The sequence below is a fragment of the Hemiscyllium ocellatum genome, chromosome 10 (genome assembly GCF_020745735.1).
Source record: "Hemiscyllium ocellatum isolate sHemOce1 chromosome 10, sHemOce1.pat.X.cur, whole genome shotgun sequence".
Lineage (NCBI taxonomy): Eukaryota > Metazoa > Chordata > Chondrichthyes > Orectolobiformes > Hemiscylliidae > Hemiscyllium > Hemiscyllium ocellatum.
In genome coordinates, this window is record NC_083410.1 from 68511364 (window position 1) to 68528604 (window position 17241).

The window sequence follows — 17241 nt, forward strand, 5'->3', positions numbered from 1 at the left end:
TATAAGTGATTTCTGTCTAGGCTTTCTGAATCTCCGGAGAATAGTTCCTGACACTTGGCTAACTATTCTAACTCTAGGGATCTGATTCAGAACAACCGGGTCCTGCCTCCGAACTCTGCCAACCGCGGACTGTCCTTTAACCCTTGTATCAAGGGAGACTGTCCGCAAGGTTAAGTTCAAAAAGGCGAACTCCAAGTTGACTGGTATCAGCCCTTATCCCCACCGGCTATCACTTCTCCTGTGGCAAATCGAAATACTGCGAGACACACACAAACGGAGCAACGGATGTTTATTCAATCTTCGAAGATTGGGCGAGTTCCAAAAAGGACTTCGGAAGTCGCAACGGGAGATTTTACAGCACTAATACTTATACATTATTTTTCCACTCAAATACATTGGTGATAATTTCATTGGTTTAAACATCTCACGCTATGGATTTTTCTTACATTAAAAATCATTAATGACAATTCCATTGGTTAAAGCATTTCACGCTTTTCTCTGCCAATTTCTTTAATTAAAATGTTATATTATTTTACAATTTCTGCTACTAGTTATAACATTTATTGATGTCATGAAAAGAGCTTTAATTGTATTTTACCCTCTGTGTCTAACTGAAGCATTCCTTGGTTTCTTGCCCAAGGTTACCATGTTCCTGGCATAACAGAGGTGACTTCTAGTTCATGCTTCATTATGGCCTAGTCGATCATTAGTTTCATAATTTAGCTTTTATTCATTAAACCTCAGTTTTAGTACTGTGTGTGTGTGTGTGTGTATGTGTGTATGCATGAAACTGCAGAAATTACATTAACCATATCAATAGCAATTGGAAATTGCATGGTAACAAATTTATCCAGATCCACGATACCTGATGAATGTGTTTGTTATTTACAGTAATTAAGATTACTGATGATAAATACCCTGGCATTCCGGCTTAAATTGCATCTTCTAATTGTACGAATGTGATGTAACAAAGAAGACTTGACTGTCTATAAATATTTGAACTGTGGAATGTTGATTTTTAAAGAATATCTCTTCCTGTCTTACACTAAGTCAAGTCTGGTTCTACTATGTCAAAACCATTTAGAGATTCTTTTATCTATGGGACTTCCAGAAATGTAATCCCATTGAAAATGACTTTCCCAGGTGCTTATTCTAAGATATTGAAGACTTGTTTTCCTGCATTAATTGATGATTCTATTTACAGCTGCATGCTGGAACTGGCTTCAAAATTGGATACATTTTAATACTATTTCAAAAATAATTAGTTACTATTCATTTTTGAGATAACTGTTTGCTATTTTCTTCCTTCTCCTCAGTGCAAGATGGGTAACTCAGACAGCCAGTACAATCTGCAAGGAACTAAAGGTAACATTGAGGGGAAGTCGATGCCTGTTGGCAGGCAGAAGTCATGTGCTCTGAAAATTCGAAGTGTTCACACCAATGAAGAAAAGTCACGCTCTTCTTTTGGCTGGGGCTATAGTGGCAGCAACATAGGTTACAAAGCAAGATCTCTGGGCAAAAATTGCCTTTCTCAGCACAAAAGCAACCAACGATACACTTTCAATAGTTCTTCACGTCAAAACGAGTCAACGATGGGTAGTAGCAAAGCATATACCAGGTGTCATCAGGGTCACATGGGGAAATATGGGAATGATAAATTATCTGCAAACAATTTTGGTTGCTTTTATCTTAACAAAACAGACAATCATACTAAAGCTCCAGAGTACAATGACTTTGTCTTAAATGGACACAGGATAGCTGAAAATATAACTCCATTCAAGAAACCAGAAGGAGAAAGCAGTCCAAAGGTTCTTATCAAAACTCTGGGAAAATTTGATGGGGACATAAGGGTTGAGTTTCATAGTGGCAATGGTGATGCTGGCAGCAAAGCACCCTGTGAATCCCATGGGCCAGTTCAACTTTTGAGATATTCTCTTGCAATGGAATCAAGTAAACAAAATGATGTACAAATTGATGGTAGTAAAGGAAACCTCATGGACCAGAGTGCTTTGCTTGGTGAGGAGCGATTAAAATCAAGCAAAGGCAGCTCGATCAGCTCTGAGTATTCTTGGCCAGAGTTGCCTTGGGGACACAATGCATACACCAGCGATTATGATAAAATGCACATAATTGAGAAAGCTACAGAGGCAAGTAATCTTGAAAGCATTTTACCAAATAATGGCCATCTCTTCCAAAGATCATCTGTCTCTTCTTTGCAAATGGTATACAATGATGCTGCTGTAGGACTTTCCATACCCTCAGGGAATGAATTTTCAGATGGCTACAGAAACCTGGCTTTTAATCCTCACAATTTGTTTGAGAGTACATTTTCTAACTGCATGAGTGCTCTATCTGATGAAGAGGGTAGAGGAAGCACACAATATACCTATTATACACTTCCGTGTCGAAAGCCCAAGCACCTGTCTGAGGATGGCTCTTCAAGAGTTGCTCTAAAAGGTCGAATGCGGCGTTTAAGTGCTTGGACTGGCAGCCTGACAAGAAAGAAGCGGAAACTACAGGTAAGTAATCTTTTGGTTTGGTGGAGTTTGAGAATTATCATATTGTTCTAATTTAAAATGGTATATACGCTAAATGCTATCAGAAGAGGAATACTTTGATGTTAGAATTTTTAACAGATTGTCAAATGTGAGTTTTAAAATTAACCTTTAGTCTTCAGAACAGGTTCCATGCTAGTTTACATTTTTGCAATCCTGTGCTGCAGAGCTAGAAACTGCTGTTGTTATGGTAACAAAGCCTTTCAAATATTAGTATCAATTTTATTGCCAGAATTGCTAAAATAAAGCCCATTATGTAATTCTGATCACCTTGTCACTTCATGTTTTTTTTCTGATTTGCTTCTTGATCCATGTCCTATCTCTATCTTTGTTTTAAATTTTATTCTCTATTATATTTGAATATATAATTTAAAAAAAGTTTCAAAGCCGTATTCCATTTGCTTACTGCCGTTTCCCCCCCCCCCCCCCCCCCCCCGCCCCCAGCCACCACCATTTTTTTGCTTTTACTAGCTGCAAAGCATTTTAGGAGTGAATGTGATAACTAAAGTTTATCATGGGAGGAAGCCCATCGAGTCTGTGCTCGTCACCCAACACCTGTCTACTACTCCTTTCCCAGTACCTGACCCATAACCTTGTATGCTATGGTATTTCAGCTTCTGTTCCCCCAAGGAAAAGAGCCCTCGTCTCTCTCTTTATAGCTGAATCATTCCAGCTTGGGCAACATCCTTATGAATTTCTTTTATACCCTCTCCAATATAATCACATCCTTTCAGTAGTGTAGAGGTGTGGACTTGTTGGGCCGAAGGGCCTGTTTCCACACTGTAAGTAATCTAATCTAATCTGAAAGTTGCCACCCAGGTAAATAGTGCTGTGAGGAAGGCATATGGTGTACTGGGCTTTATTGGTAGAGGAATTGAGTTCCGGAGTCCTGAGGTCATGTTGCAACTGTATAAGACTCTGGTGCGGCCTCATCTGGAGTATTGTGTGCAGTTTTGGTCGCCATACTATAGGAAGGATGTGGAGGCATTGGAACGAGTGCAGACGAGGTTTACCAGGATGTTGCCTGGAATGGTAGGAAAATCTTATGAGGAAAGGCTGAGGCACTTGGGGCTGTTCTCATTGGAGAAGAGAAGGTTTAGGGGAGATTTGATAGAGGTGTATAAGATGATTAGGGGTTTAGATAGGGTCGACACTGAGAACCTTTTACCGCTAATGGAGTCAGGTGTTACTAGGGGACACAGCTTTAAATTAAGGGGTGGTAGGTATAGGACAGATGTTAGGGGTAGATTCTTTACACAGCGGGTTGTGAGTGCATGGAATGCCCTGCCAGTAGCAGTGGTGAACTCTCCTTCTTTATGGTCATTTAAGCGGGCATTGGATAGGCATTTGGAAGTTATTGGGCTAGTGTAGATTAGGTAGGATTCGGTCGGCGCAACATCGAGGGCCGAAGGGCCTGTACTGCGCTGTATCTTTCTATGTTCTATGTTCTATGTACACCACTGTTCCAGTTGTTGTCTAGCCAATGTCCTTTACCATTCCATTATAACCTCCCAGCTATTGTATTCTATGCCTCTTTATGTTAATAAATAAATATAAAAATACATATATCTATGTTCTGTACCTTGTCATGGTCATTATTTGATACAGAAAAGATGCTGCTGAATGCATCTTCCCTCCCTGAAAAAGGACTGTCTGGATGTCTACATTTCTGTGTTGTGCTAAAGTTGCAATTGACTAAAGCAAAAATATCTATTTCTGGAAAATAATGTTATCATGTCCATAGGAACTAAAGACAACTAATGCAAATAAACTGGTGGACAAGATTTTACTTTTTAAAGATTTTATTGTAACAGTCTAAAATTAACTTGTTAAACATGAGTTGATATACCAACATATGCATTATAAATGTAATACAACTGAAAGATAGCTTCTGAAAACCTTTTTATTGTGTGCTGAGTTTCTGGCAGATTTCGTAACATTGAATAACTAGGCCTATAGACACTCCTGGCTCACCAGCAGAATTTCCTTCTCCCCATCATTCAATGTCAAAACTTCCAGTATCCTTTTACCAGTTGATCCAATCCTTTTGAGTTTTCTACATGTACTTAGAACCAGCAAGATGAACATCTGACATTTCATTCCTTAAATCTTTTTCAAAAAAATCTATTTTTATTCCCTTTCTTTTGAACAGAAACCAAAATCTTACCAGCATCTTGTTTAACTATTTATACAAGAGCAGTTGACCTTGTTTCTCAATGGCAATGGCACCTTTGTGTCCGTGTCTCAAGCAACAGCTGCCTCTTTGCTGTGATGTACTGAAGGAAAATGTTGATGGATTTCAGTCAAGTTTCTTTTCTCATGACAACTGAAGGTTGTGAGCATTTCTTCAAGCCAAAATATTTATCCAGAGTTCTTTGGTTTGCTTTGGGTTGAAGGTTTATTTCAAAACATAATTGTTTTGTAAAGTTCATCAGGATAAGGTTTATTATTGCAAGTGTTAACTGAGTTGATGATTAAATTTGTGGACTGAATAGTTGAATATTTTTTGCTCCTGATAAGCGCACTTGTATGACCTAACATTATCATTTTGGGAGTCAATGGTAGGATGATTTTAAAAAAAACAGTATATGTTCTAGGGCCATTCACTTCTACACTTGTTAGCCAAATATTACACCAGCCTTGCAAGTTAAACAGATAAACATACTGATTGAAACACAGTCAAATGCATCAACTGTGTATTATTCACACACCTTATGCTTGATAACATTTTTTATAGAGTCATTTGAGATATACAGCATGGAAATGGACCTTTCAGTCTGACTTGCCCGTGTCGACCAGATCGCCTAAATTAATCCAGTTCCATTTACCAGCACTTGGTCATTATCCATCTAAACCATTCCTGTTCGTATACCCATGCAAATGCCCTTTAATTGTTGTAGTTGTACCAGCTTCCACCCCTTCCCTGGCAGCTCATTCCATACATGCGCCACCATCTGTCTGAAACAGTTGCACCTTAGGTCCCTTTTAAATCTTTCCCCCCCATCCTAATCTTTGCCCTCTAGTTCTGGGCTTCCTCACCTCCAGGAAAAAGACCATGTCTATTTATCCTATCCATGCCCCTCATGAATTTATATCCCCTCAGCCTCTGACGTTCCAGGAAAAAACAGCTCCAGCTATTCAGCCTCTCCCTTAGCTCAAGCCCTCCAACTCTGGTCATGTCCTTGTAAATCTTTTCTGAACCATTCAAGTTTCACAACATCCTTCCTTGGGGGGAGACCAGAATTACAAACAACATTCCAAAAGTGGCCAAACTGTTGTCACAACATGATCTCCAAACTCTTACACTCAATGCTCTGACCAATAAAATGTAGAACTTCTGACCAAAATTTTAATTTTTGTTAATTATTTTTGTTGTTTGTTCAGCTACTGCCGTTGTCTATAGATAAATCTAAAGTCAAAATGCCGAAAATTAAATTCCTTAGAAGCTGAGAATGTGTGTATGTTCATTAAGGAGCTCTAGTGAAAACATTGTGACATTTGGGAAAAGAACTGCATACACCTTTGCTGCGTTTCCTGCTCATTGTTAAAAATGATCCCACTCACTTGCAATAACACATCTGAACATACAAATTAGGAGCTGAAGGACATTTTTGGCCCTTCAAGTCTGCTCTGCTATTCGGCAAAATCATGGTTGATTTGAATACTCCACATTCTCAGCTGCTCCTATAACCTTTCACACTCTTTCTTCTCAATATCATATCTACCTTTGCTTTAAAAATATTCAAAGATTGTGCCCAGAATTATATTTTGTTGAATAAGAAACTTGTTGTAATAATTGGTATTATGGTCAAACCTGAAAATTGAGTTATGTTTTTAAGCCTTTATATTTTTAGACTTGAAATATTTGAGATTTTTATCCAAAGAATTTTAAGTTTAAGCAAGCTACAGCAGTTTAAAAACCAATTTAACTTCCAGATCAAATATTGACATTAGAAACTTCACAAAAAGTGTTTTAGTGGATAAATATTCCATGGCATGGCATTCTAAGCAGTTCCTGTAAGAGTCTTGTGGGAACATATGAATTGTGAAGAAGGTTTTGTGCTCTGATTGTTTTCTTTCTGACCTTTTTGATATGCTGAGGGAGGAATTGATCTTCCTTATGTCTACTTTTGGACAAATGACCAGTTATGATTTTTTTCCCCCTGCCCCCACCATATTTTGGACATCGTTGATTTCCAAATATCTAGGCCACTGGCCTGACAGTTGTTGAAAAATTTATGAACATCCAGGTTTCAGCTCAAAATTATCATCAAATGGAAAAATTGATTTTTATTGGCTCCCTCTTGGGATGTGAGTATAGTTGATAGGCCAGTTTTTATTGTCCATTCCCAATTGTCCTTGACAAGGCTGTGGTGGCTATCCTTCTCGGGTACCCGAAGTGGTTATTCTTTTGCATGTTGTGGTAAAACTTCTGCAGAGTTCTACCTGTTTTTAGCAGGTTGCTACTGGCTGAGGCCTGTCCCTGCTGCATTCCCCTCTACCTTCTTTGTTTGGTTGCAGTTGGGTGTTCCAGAATTCAGAATCTGAATTCTCTGAAAAACACTTGTAGAAAATGCAGCATGTTATTAAACTGCACTCATTTAAGCAAACAAGGGAAGAAAGGAATTGACATTCCACTGTTAGCTTGGGTGTACCGATTTAGTTTTCTTATCTTTGAGGCAGAAGATGAGATCTCCCCTGTTTCAGTGGGTAATGAAAGGGCTTGCTGAGCTGGGGATGATGGTACCAAGCCTGTGGTTGGACGTTTGTCAAACAGTTACAGGCAGAAGACCACTTTCTGACAGATAAATTCACAGATCCGTGAAAGATTCTGTTAGCTGCATTATTGAGCTATTGAATATGTGCATTGTAATCAGTGCTGATTAAACTCTTCCCTTGACTTGGTCCGATGTTTTGAAAGTCCTTCAATCTGATTTTTCATCTATTAAAATGTTGGGCTACTACTTTAATGAGCCTTTTACCTTTTACTGACAGTTCATAATTTAAGAATATTTAGCCTTTATTCCCCCTTATTCACGGGCAAGTCATAGAAAGTTAAAAATCACGCAACATCAGGTTGTAGTCCAACAGGTTTATTTGGAAGCATTAGTTTTCGGAGTGCTGCTCATTCATCAGGTGGTTGTGAGAACATAATCACCTGATGAAGAAGCAGCGCTCAAAAAGCTGGTGCTTCCAAAGAAACCTGTTGGACTCTAACCTGGTGTTGTGTAATTTTTAACTTGTGCATCCCAGTCCAAAACCGGCATCTCCAAATCAAGTCATAGAAAATACCTTTTAATTATTCTTTCCATGCATTCCAAATGGGCATGCCTCTGGTGATAGCCATTGTCAAAAAATGTTGTGCTGGAGTTTTATTGAATATTATAATTAATCATTATACTATATTATGAATAGCCTTTTCCCTAGAAATTAGAATCTCAAAAATGAACAGCATGTAAGGACACAATTCTGCTTAGAAGGAGCCATCCAGCTGAATCCTACTTTCCAGCTCTCAGTCGATAATAGATGTCTTAAGTTACAGCACTTCAAATGCACAGAAAAGTTCTTTTAAAAAGTTTGTAAAATGCTTCTACTGCCCCAACATCAATCCCTCAATGCTCTAACCCTAAGTCTGTACCCCTTGGTCATGGATCCTTGAACTAAGTGGAGTAACGCTTTCCTATTATTCTAATTGAACAACATGTAGTTTTATGGATTTCAATTAGCTCGCCCTTCTGTCTCCTCTGTTTGAATACAAACAGGTTTTGTCTATCTAATCTTACCTCATAGCTAAAATTCTCCAGTCAACATGCTCAACGAATTCTCCTCTAATGCAGTTGCTTCTTTCTAATTGTGTGGTAATCCGAACTTCATGCAGTATTCCAATTGTGGCTTTAGTTCCAGCACAGTCTCACAACTCTAATATTAGTGTAACTGAGAGAATACAGGCAGGTATCTCATATATCATGTTAACCATCTATCTGCTGAAATACCTTCAGGATTATGTGGAATCGTAGAATATAGAACATAACAGTGCAGTACGGGCCCTTTGGCCCTCGATGTTGCGCCGTCCTGTGAAACCAACCCAAAGCCCATCTAACCTGCACTATTCCATTCTTGTCCATATGCCTATCCAGTGACCTTGTAAATGCCCGTAAGGTTAGCGAATCTACAACTGTTGCAGTCAGGGTGTTCCACACCTCTACTACTGAGTAAAGAAACTGCCTCTGCCATCTGTCCTATATCCATCACTCCTCAATTTAAAGTTATGCCCCCTTGTGCTAGCCATTGACATCCTAGGGAAAAGGCTCTCACCGTCCACCCAATCTAACCTTCTGATCGTCTTATATGTCTCAATCAAGTCACGTTTAACCATCTTCTCTCTAAAGAAAACAGCCTCAAGTCCCTCAACCTTTCCTCGTAAGACCTTCCCTCCATATCAGGCAACATCCTAGTAAATCTCCTCTGAACACTTTCCAACGCTTCCACATCCTTCCTATAATGTGGTTACCAGAACTTCACACAATACTCCAAATGTGACCGCACTAGAGCTTTGTACAGCTGCAGCATGATCTCATGGTTCTGGAACCCTATCCCTCTACTAATAAAAGCTAACACACGGTATGCAGTTTAACAACCCCATCAACCTGGGTGGCAACCTTTCAGCGATCTCTGTACATGGACACCGATCTCTCTACTTATCTGCACTAACAAGAATCTTACCATTAGCCCAGTACTCTGCATTCCTATTGCTCCTTCCAAAGTGAATCGCCTTACACTTTTCTGCATTAAACTCCATTTGCCACCCCTCAACCTAGCTCTGCAGCTTATCTATGTCCCACTGTAACCTCCAACAACCTTCAATACTATTCACAACTGTACCAACCTTTGTATTGTCTGCAGATTTACTAGCGCATCTTTCTACACCCTCATCCAGGTCGTTTATAAAAATGACAAACAGCAGTGGACCCAAAACAGATCCTTGCGGTCTGTTGTCTTTCAGCTAGCCAATTTCTGATCTAAGCTGCTAAATTGCCCTCTATTCCATGCTTCCATATTTTGTGCAGTAGCCCACCATGGGAAACCTTGTCAAGCACCTTACTAAAATTTATATACACGACGTAATGGCTTTACCCTCATCCACCTGTTTGGCCACCATTTTAAAGAACTCAATAACACTTGAGAGGCATGACCTACCCTTCACAAAACTATGCTGACCATCCCTAATCAACTTATTCCTATTGAGAGGATTATAAATCCTATCTCTCATAACCTTTTCCAACACTTTACCCACAACCCAAGTAAGGTTCACTGGTGTATAATTACCAGGGTTGTCTTGAACCTGGGAACAACATTAGTCTTCTGGCACTATTCCTGTAGACAGTGACGACATAAAGATCAAAGTCAAAGGCTCAGCAACCTCCTCCCTGGTTTCGGCCCAGGGGATTTATCTATTTTCACACTTTCCAGAATTTCTAACACCACCTCCCTTGTGAACCTCAACTTCAATCTCATCTAGTCTAGTAGCCTGTTTCACTGTATTCTCCTCAACAACATTGTCAGTATTCACACTGGAAAAAGACAAAAAAAAATTCATTTAGCACTTCCCCCAAGTCATTCCTTTTACTATTGCCTCATTTGGCTTCAGATTTTTGCAATACCTTGGGCGAAGTACTATGACGTACTGTTTTATATTAGAGATGGAAGATACATTTAAAATGATGCTTTTGTTCTGGTGAAATTCTTTGCAAGCTAAATAAAACTTCAGTAGGTAGCAAGATTAGATCTCACGGAATACAGAGAGAACTAGCCATTTGGATACAGAACTGGCTCAAAGGTAGAAGACAGAAGGCGGTAGTGGAGGGTTGTTTTTCAGACTGGAAGCCTGTAACCAGTAGAGTGTCACAAGAATGGGTTCTACTACTTTTTGTCATTTACATAAAGAATTTGGATGTCAACATAGGAGGTATAGTTGGTAAGCTTGCAGCTGACACCAAAATTGGAGGTGTAGTGGACAGCAAAGAAAACTACCTCAGATTACAATGGGATCTTGATCTGATGAGCCAATGGGCTGAGAAGTGGCAGATGAAGTTTAATTTAGATAAATGTGAAATGCTGCATTTTGGGAAAGCAAATCTTAGCAGGACTTGCTATTAAGGTCCTAGGGAGTGTTGCTGAACAAAGTGACCTTGGACTGCAGGTTCATAGCTCCTTGAGAGTAGAATCACAGGTAGATAGGATAGTGAAGAAGGCGCTTGGTATGCTTTCCTTTATTGGTCAGAGTATTGAGTACAGGAGTTGGGAGGTCATGTTGCAGATCTACAGGATATTGGTTAGGCCACTGTCACTCTCATTCCTATCGAAAATTATCTTTGATATCCTTTCTTCTATATCTCTGGAAGTATTTGGAGGCAATTAAAAACTACCAACAGGGTGAGTTCTCTTTTCCTGTTTCCCCTATTACCTCAGTTGATGAGTCCTCAAATGTTCTTTCTGCACCTGTAATACTGTCCTTGGCTGACTCTGACTCTGCCACCTTTACTTTGCCAGTGCCCTCTTGCAACACTGAAACCTTATTTCGGACATCCCTACTCTCAACCTCCTCTGTATTGTAACTACAATTTTAGGTTCCCATTTCCTAACTGAATTAATATAAACCTACCCGAAGAGCATCAGCAAACTCCATCCTCCCGATCCCCCACCCTCACCCCAAGGATATTGGTACCCCTCTGATTCAGGTGTAGACCATTCTTTTTGTAGAGGTCCCACCTACCCCAGAAAGAGCCTCAATTATCTAGGAATCCAAAACCTCCCTCCTGCACCATCCCTGTAGCCACGTGTTCAACTCCTCTCTCTGCCTATTCCTCACCTCGCTAGCACGTGACATAGGCAACACACCAGAAAAAACAACTCTATTTGTCCTAGCTCTAACTTTCACCCCAGCTCCCTGAATTTCTGCCTTAAATTCCCATCTCTTCTTCCTACCTATATTGTTGGTGTCTATGTGGGCCAGGACTTGGGGCTGCTCCCCCTTCTCCACAAAGATCCCAAAAACACGATCCGAGACATCATGATGGCACCTGGGAGGCAACACACCAACCGTGAGTCTGACTCATTCCCACAGAACCTCCTGTCTGTCCCCCTAACTATGGAGTCCCCAATGACCTCCACCTTCCTTTCTGAGCAACAGGAACAGACTCTGCCAGAGACCTGTACCCCATTGCTTGCCCCTGGTAAATCATCCCCCATAACAGAATCCAAAACAGCATGCCCATTGAGGGGAATGGCCACAAGGGATCCCTGCACTGCCTGCTGGTTCCTTTTCCGTCCCCAACACTAACCCATCTACATTCTTCTTGTACCTGAGATGTGACTACCTTCCTGTAACTCCTCTCAATAACCCCCTCCAACTCCTGAATGATCCAATGTTCATCCAGCTCCAGTTCCCTAATGCAGTTTTTGAGGAGTTGGAGTTAGGTGCACTTCCCACAGATGCAGTCAGCAGGGACACTGGTGACCCTTACCTCCCACATTCTGCAGGAGGAACATTCAACTGCCCTAACCTCCATTCCCACTATTCTAAATTCCCAATGAGCCAATTGAAAACTAAAAGAGAGGACAAAAAAAGACTAGTCACCTTATCAGTCCGGCACACAGAGCTTTTTTTTTGGTTAAAGGAGGAGGCTGGGTGGAAGACACTAAGTGAGTAGTGTTTTGGGTAAAGCAACCGCCCAAATATGAAGCCTCACTTACACATTAGTCCCGTGTCTGTTTCTGATCAGTGTGCGCTCTTCCTATACACGAGGTAAGTCAGTAAACTTTACTCCTACCTTCCCATCAGGCCTCTGGTCCTCGCTGTCACTCGTCCCACTGTAACTGCCGCTGAGAAAATCAAGTTGCATTTGATCCTCTAATTAATCAGTGCTGCCCCATTTGCTGTGACCAATCTTGCCTTACCTCTCACTTTTGAGGAATGAACTTAATATGCTTCTGTTCTGTGCAACAGATGAGCTAATTAATTTCTGCCTCTGTTTCGTTTCTCCTTTCTCAACCACAACCAATTTTGTACCCCCTCAAAGCTTTTCATTCAAGTCTGAGTCATTGTGTTGCAGAGTGCAGATTTCTGACCCACATTTCAGCCTGACGGTGAGGTTCAGAAACCTGTCGGGAATGTCATAAAAGTAAGAATGTAAGTACATAATGTAAACAAAACAATGGAAATATTTACATTATGCAATTACATCCTTACTTATCTAACTTGTTGGTGAAAATAATAAGCACTATAGTTCTGAACCCTGCCATCAAGCTGAAATATGGTCAGACATCATTTGGGGATTTCAACAAAGTGTCCATTAATGTTCAGAGTGCAGTTAAGGGCAGTTGAATGAGTTTTTGAAATTGGAGGCTTTCCAGCATTAAAAGGAGGGCAAGTAGAGGGAGGATGCTTCAAATTGGATGAGGATTTCCTCCCTCCAACTTTTATAACTTCAATGATACATTCTTTTGGAAGCCTGGGATAGTGGGAAGACCCTCTACAAAGTATTGTATGGTTGATACAGCACCTGAAAAAATAGGAATGGTCTCTTAACCTGCCTAAAGCATTGGACCCCTCACCTACTACTTGAAGGTTACCTGCAGGCATCTAACTGACCCTGCTTCCTGAGGGAACCTGGAGACTGACTGGAAAATTTCAGTCAGCCTCCTTTTAATTAGTCTGGCCATACCGAGCATAGAGAAAAAGGTGATTGTGGTACAACTATCTTCTCAGCCCCAAGGCATCACTGAAGGCATACCTGTATCAGCTGCTTCATCAGTCACTTTCCCTCTATCATAGGGTTAGAATTGGAGTTGATCATTGATTGCATAATAGTCAGTACCCCACACAACTCTTCAGATAATGGAACAGTCTGCATCTGCCATTGGCATGATCTGGAGAACTTTTGGGTTTGGATTGATAAAAGCCAAACTTTGGAAATCTTTAAAACTTTAAACTTTGGAATCATGGAATCCCTATAGTGTGGAAACACAACAAGTCCACACCAACCCTCTGAAGAGTATCCACCCAGAGTCATTCCCCTAACCTATTACTATACATTTCCCCTGACTAATGCACCCAAACTACACATACCTGAACACTACAGACAATTTACCTGCACATCTTTGGACTGTGGGAGGAAATCGGAGCACCTGGAGCAAACCCATGCAGACACTGGGAGAATGTGAAAACTCCACACAGACAGTCTGCTGAGGCTGGAATCTAACCAGAGTCCCTGGTGCTGTGAGGCAGCAATGCTAACCCCTGAACCACCGTCTTGCCTTTATCACATCATTTCCAACAAGAGAGAATGTAACTTAATCCCTTTGGTGTAAAACTCCAAATTGGTATTTATATTTCTCCCTTTTCAGATGCAGGCTGACCTGCTTAATGTTTGGTATTTTCTGTTTTATTATTTTTTATTGCAAAACCTCTGTACTATTATAGGTATGTGGTTGAGATCCACGTAATCTTGATTCCTAGCTTAATCTTGAGGCTAAGAATACTGCAACAAGTAACTCTGTTCCTGACTCTCCAAAGCCTTTCCATTTCTACAAGGCACAAGTCAGGAATGTAATGGAATACACCTCACTTGCCTGGGTGGATTTAGCTCCCAACAACACACCAGAAGCAAGATCTGGTAAAAGACCATCTCCAGTAAGAGACAATCTAACCACTGCCCCTTGACATTCAAAAGTTTTACCATCACCGAATCCCCAACTATCAACAGCCTTAGGGTTGTTATTGACCAGAAACTCAACTGGGCTCGCCATATAGAGTTTCTAGTGGTTCCAAAGGCAGATCTGAGACTAGGAATACAATGGCGAATAACTCAGCAAAGCCTCTCTACCATCTACAACACACAAGTGAGGATTGTGATGGAATACACCCCATTTGCATGGATGAGTGCAGTTCCAACAACACTGAAGAAACTTGTCACCATCCAGGACAAGGCACCCTGCTTGACTGGCACCACATCCACAAGCATCCACTCCCTTCACACCAGCAACAGTGTATACCATCTACAAGATACACTGCAGAAATTAATCACCGCTCCTTAGGCAGCACCGTACAACCCTACAATTACTTGCATCATGAATGACAAGGAGAGCAGACACATTGGAACATCACCAGTCACCATCCTGACTTGGAAATATATCACCATTCCTTCACTGTCACTGGGTCAAAATCCTGGAATTCCCTGCCTAAAGGCATTGTGAGTCCACCTGTAGCATATGGACAGCAGCAGTTCAAGAAGACAGCTCACTGCTGCCATCACCTCAAGGGTAACTGGGGATGGGCAATAAATGCTAGTCAGCCAGCAGGACCCATATGCCATGTGTGAATTTTAAAAATTCAAAATTGGTCAATTCTAAGTGTCTGATAATTTTCTTTCTGGATTGAGAGATATAATTTGGATTGGAAATAGTTACAACAATGTTGCCTACAGGTCAATTTATGCAAAAAGAAAAGCATCTACCATTGTTATCTCAATTAATGTTATTCCAATATTATCAACGGCTATGCCACAAAATCAATGACAGCAAAGCTAGCCTTTCTGTTCAGTTGAAGATTTTTGATTTCCTTTCGTGGAAGGGGACAAATATCAAACCCTCAACTTCTTTTATGAGAAGAATGATTATATTACAAAAGTCAGCTAGGAGAAGTGGTAGAAATTAATGTATATTTTTCAATGGAGCCGCAGGGGTAGTGGGACCTGCACATGTACCCATCCTGCCATTTGCGAAGATAGAACTTGGTAAACATAGAATGCTGCAGAAACTTGGAAAATCTGGAGCATCTGTGGAGAGAGAAAGAGTTAATGTTTCAAGTCCAGTCTGACTCTTCAGAACTGAAAGGTGTTGTAAAGAGTGCTCAAGGTTGTAAAGTGCCTCAGTATAAAGTGGTGCTGTTTATCATTTTGGTTGTGCTTCGATGAAGCATTGCAGCAGGCCTGGGACAGAAATGTTAGTGTGAAAACAAGATGGCTTCTTAATAGAGCAAGCAACTGGGCGGTCAGGACCATTCCTACAGATAGAGTAGAGGCACTCTGCAAAGCAACCACTTATTCTGTGTTTGATCTTGCCACTGTAAAGGTGACCAGTTGTAAGCGGTGAATATAGTAGGTGAGATTGAAAGAAGTACCGGTGAAAGGCTGCTTCACCTGGAAGGTGTGTTGGGGTCTTGACAATAAGGGGGGGGATGGGAGGGGGTGTGGGGGGAGGAGGTAAATCATTTAAGTGTTTTTGTAATTGCATAGCAAGGTGTAATGGTTGAGTGTTGGAGGATTGGACCACAGTTTCACAGCGAGAATGGTCCCTGTAGAAAGCTGACCGGAGAGGAAAGGAAAATATGTTTGGTGGTGACACCCTGCTAGAGATGGTGGGAATGGCAGAGGGTGATGCTTTGAATGCAATGGAAAGTGAGGGCAGAGTGCAGGAGATGGGCCAGACAAGTTCATTAACGTTTGGTGGAATTTTTATTAGGCTGTGTGTGAAAATGAGTTAAACAGCAAGAGGGGTGGAATAGGTTTCCCATGCAAGTACATTTTTCTCCACTTGTGGATTCCAGTGGGTAAAAATCCAAATTTTAGTGGTGAGCAAGAAGTTCTGGCCCCTCAGGAACATCAAGGTTTTAACCTACAGGCCCCATAAATCACCTGAACCAGATGGGCTACACTGGTGAAAGTGAGGACTGCACCCCAGACTTCTGAAGGAGATAGCTGAAGAGTAATCTTTCAAGAATCTCTGGAGGCAGGGAGGTCTCGGAGGGCTGGAAAGTTGATAATGTAGCCCCCATTAAGAAGGGAAATGATGCACCAAATAGCCTGAATTTGATGTCTGTCGTAAAGAATGAGATTTCTCCATGCTTGGAAATGCATGGTAAAGTAGGACAAAATCAGCATGGTTTCATAAAGGGGAAGTCAGGCCTGACAAATTGGTTAGAATTCTTTTAAGGAGGTAATGAGCAAGTTAGACCAAGGAGAGCCAATGGGTGTTATCTATCTGGACTTGCAGAGCCTTTTTGATAAGGTGCCACACAGGAGGCTGCTGAATAAGAAAAGGCAGCATGGTGTTAGAAACGAGGTTCTATCATGGATAGAAGATTGACTGGCAGAAAGCAGAGAGTGGGAATAAAAGGATCCTTCTCATGATAGAAGCCAGTGACTAGTGGTGGGACTGCAACGTTTCACTTTATACATTAATCTTTTAGATGAAGGAACTGACTGCATTCTGGCTAAGTTTGCAGATGATACAAAGGGAAGTGAAGGAGCAGGAAGGTTGCAGAAGGATGTAGACAAGTTAGGAGTGAATAGAGAAGTGGCAGATGAAATACAACGTGAGAATGTGTGAGGCCATGCACTTTAGTAGGAAGAATAGAGGCATGGTCTATTTTCTGAATGGGGAGAAAATTCAGAAAACTGAAGTGCAAAGGGATTTGGGTGTTCTAGTCCAGAATTCTCTTATGGTAAACTTGCAGGTTGAGTCGGTAGTTAGGAAGGCAAATACAATGTTGTCATTCAACTTGAGAGGATTCGCAGTAGGTAGTAGGTTGAACAGTTCATCCACTTTACCAACACCTTCCACCCCGACCGCAAATTTACCTGGACGGTCTCGGACTCCTCCCTCCCCTTCCTAGATCCCTCCATTT

General features: G+C 41.0%; 1 protein-coding gene across 1 annotated transcript in view; it reads left to right on the top strand.

The window, feature by feature from the left end:
- Positions 1–17241, top strand: part of LOC132819796 (rho guanine nucleotide exchange factor TIAM2) — a 401154-nt gene that overhangs the window by 164457 nt on the left and 219456 nt on the right. The window contains exon 4 of the mRNA XM_060831569.1: positions 1317–2519. Within this exon, the coding sequence (XP_060687552.1) occupies positions 1323–2519 (1197 nt within the window). The 5' untranslated portion in view covers positions 1317–1322. The remainder of the gene's footprint in view (positions 1–1316; positions 2520–17241) is intronic.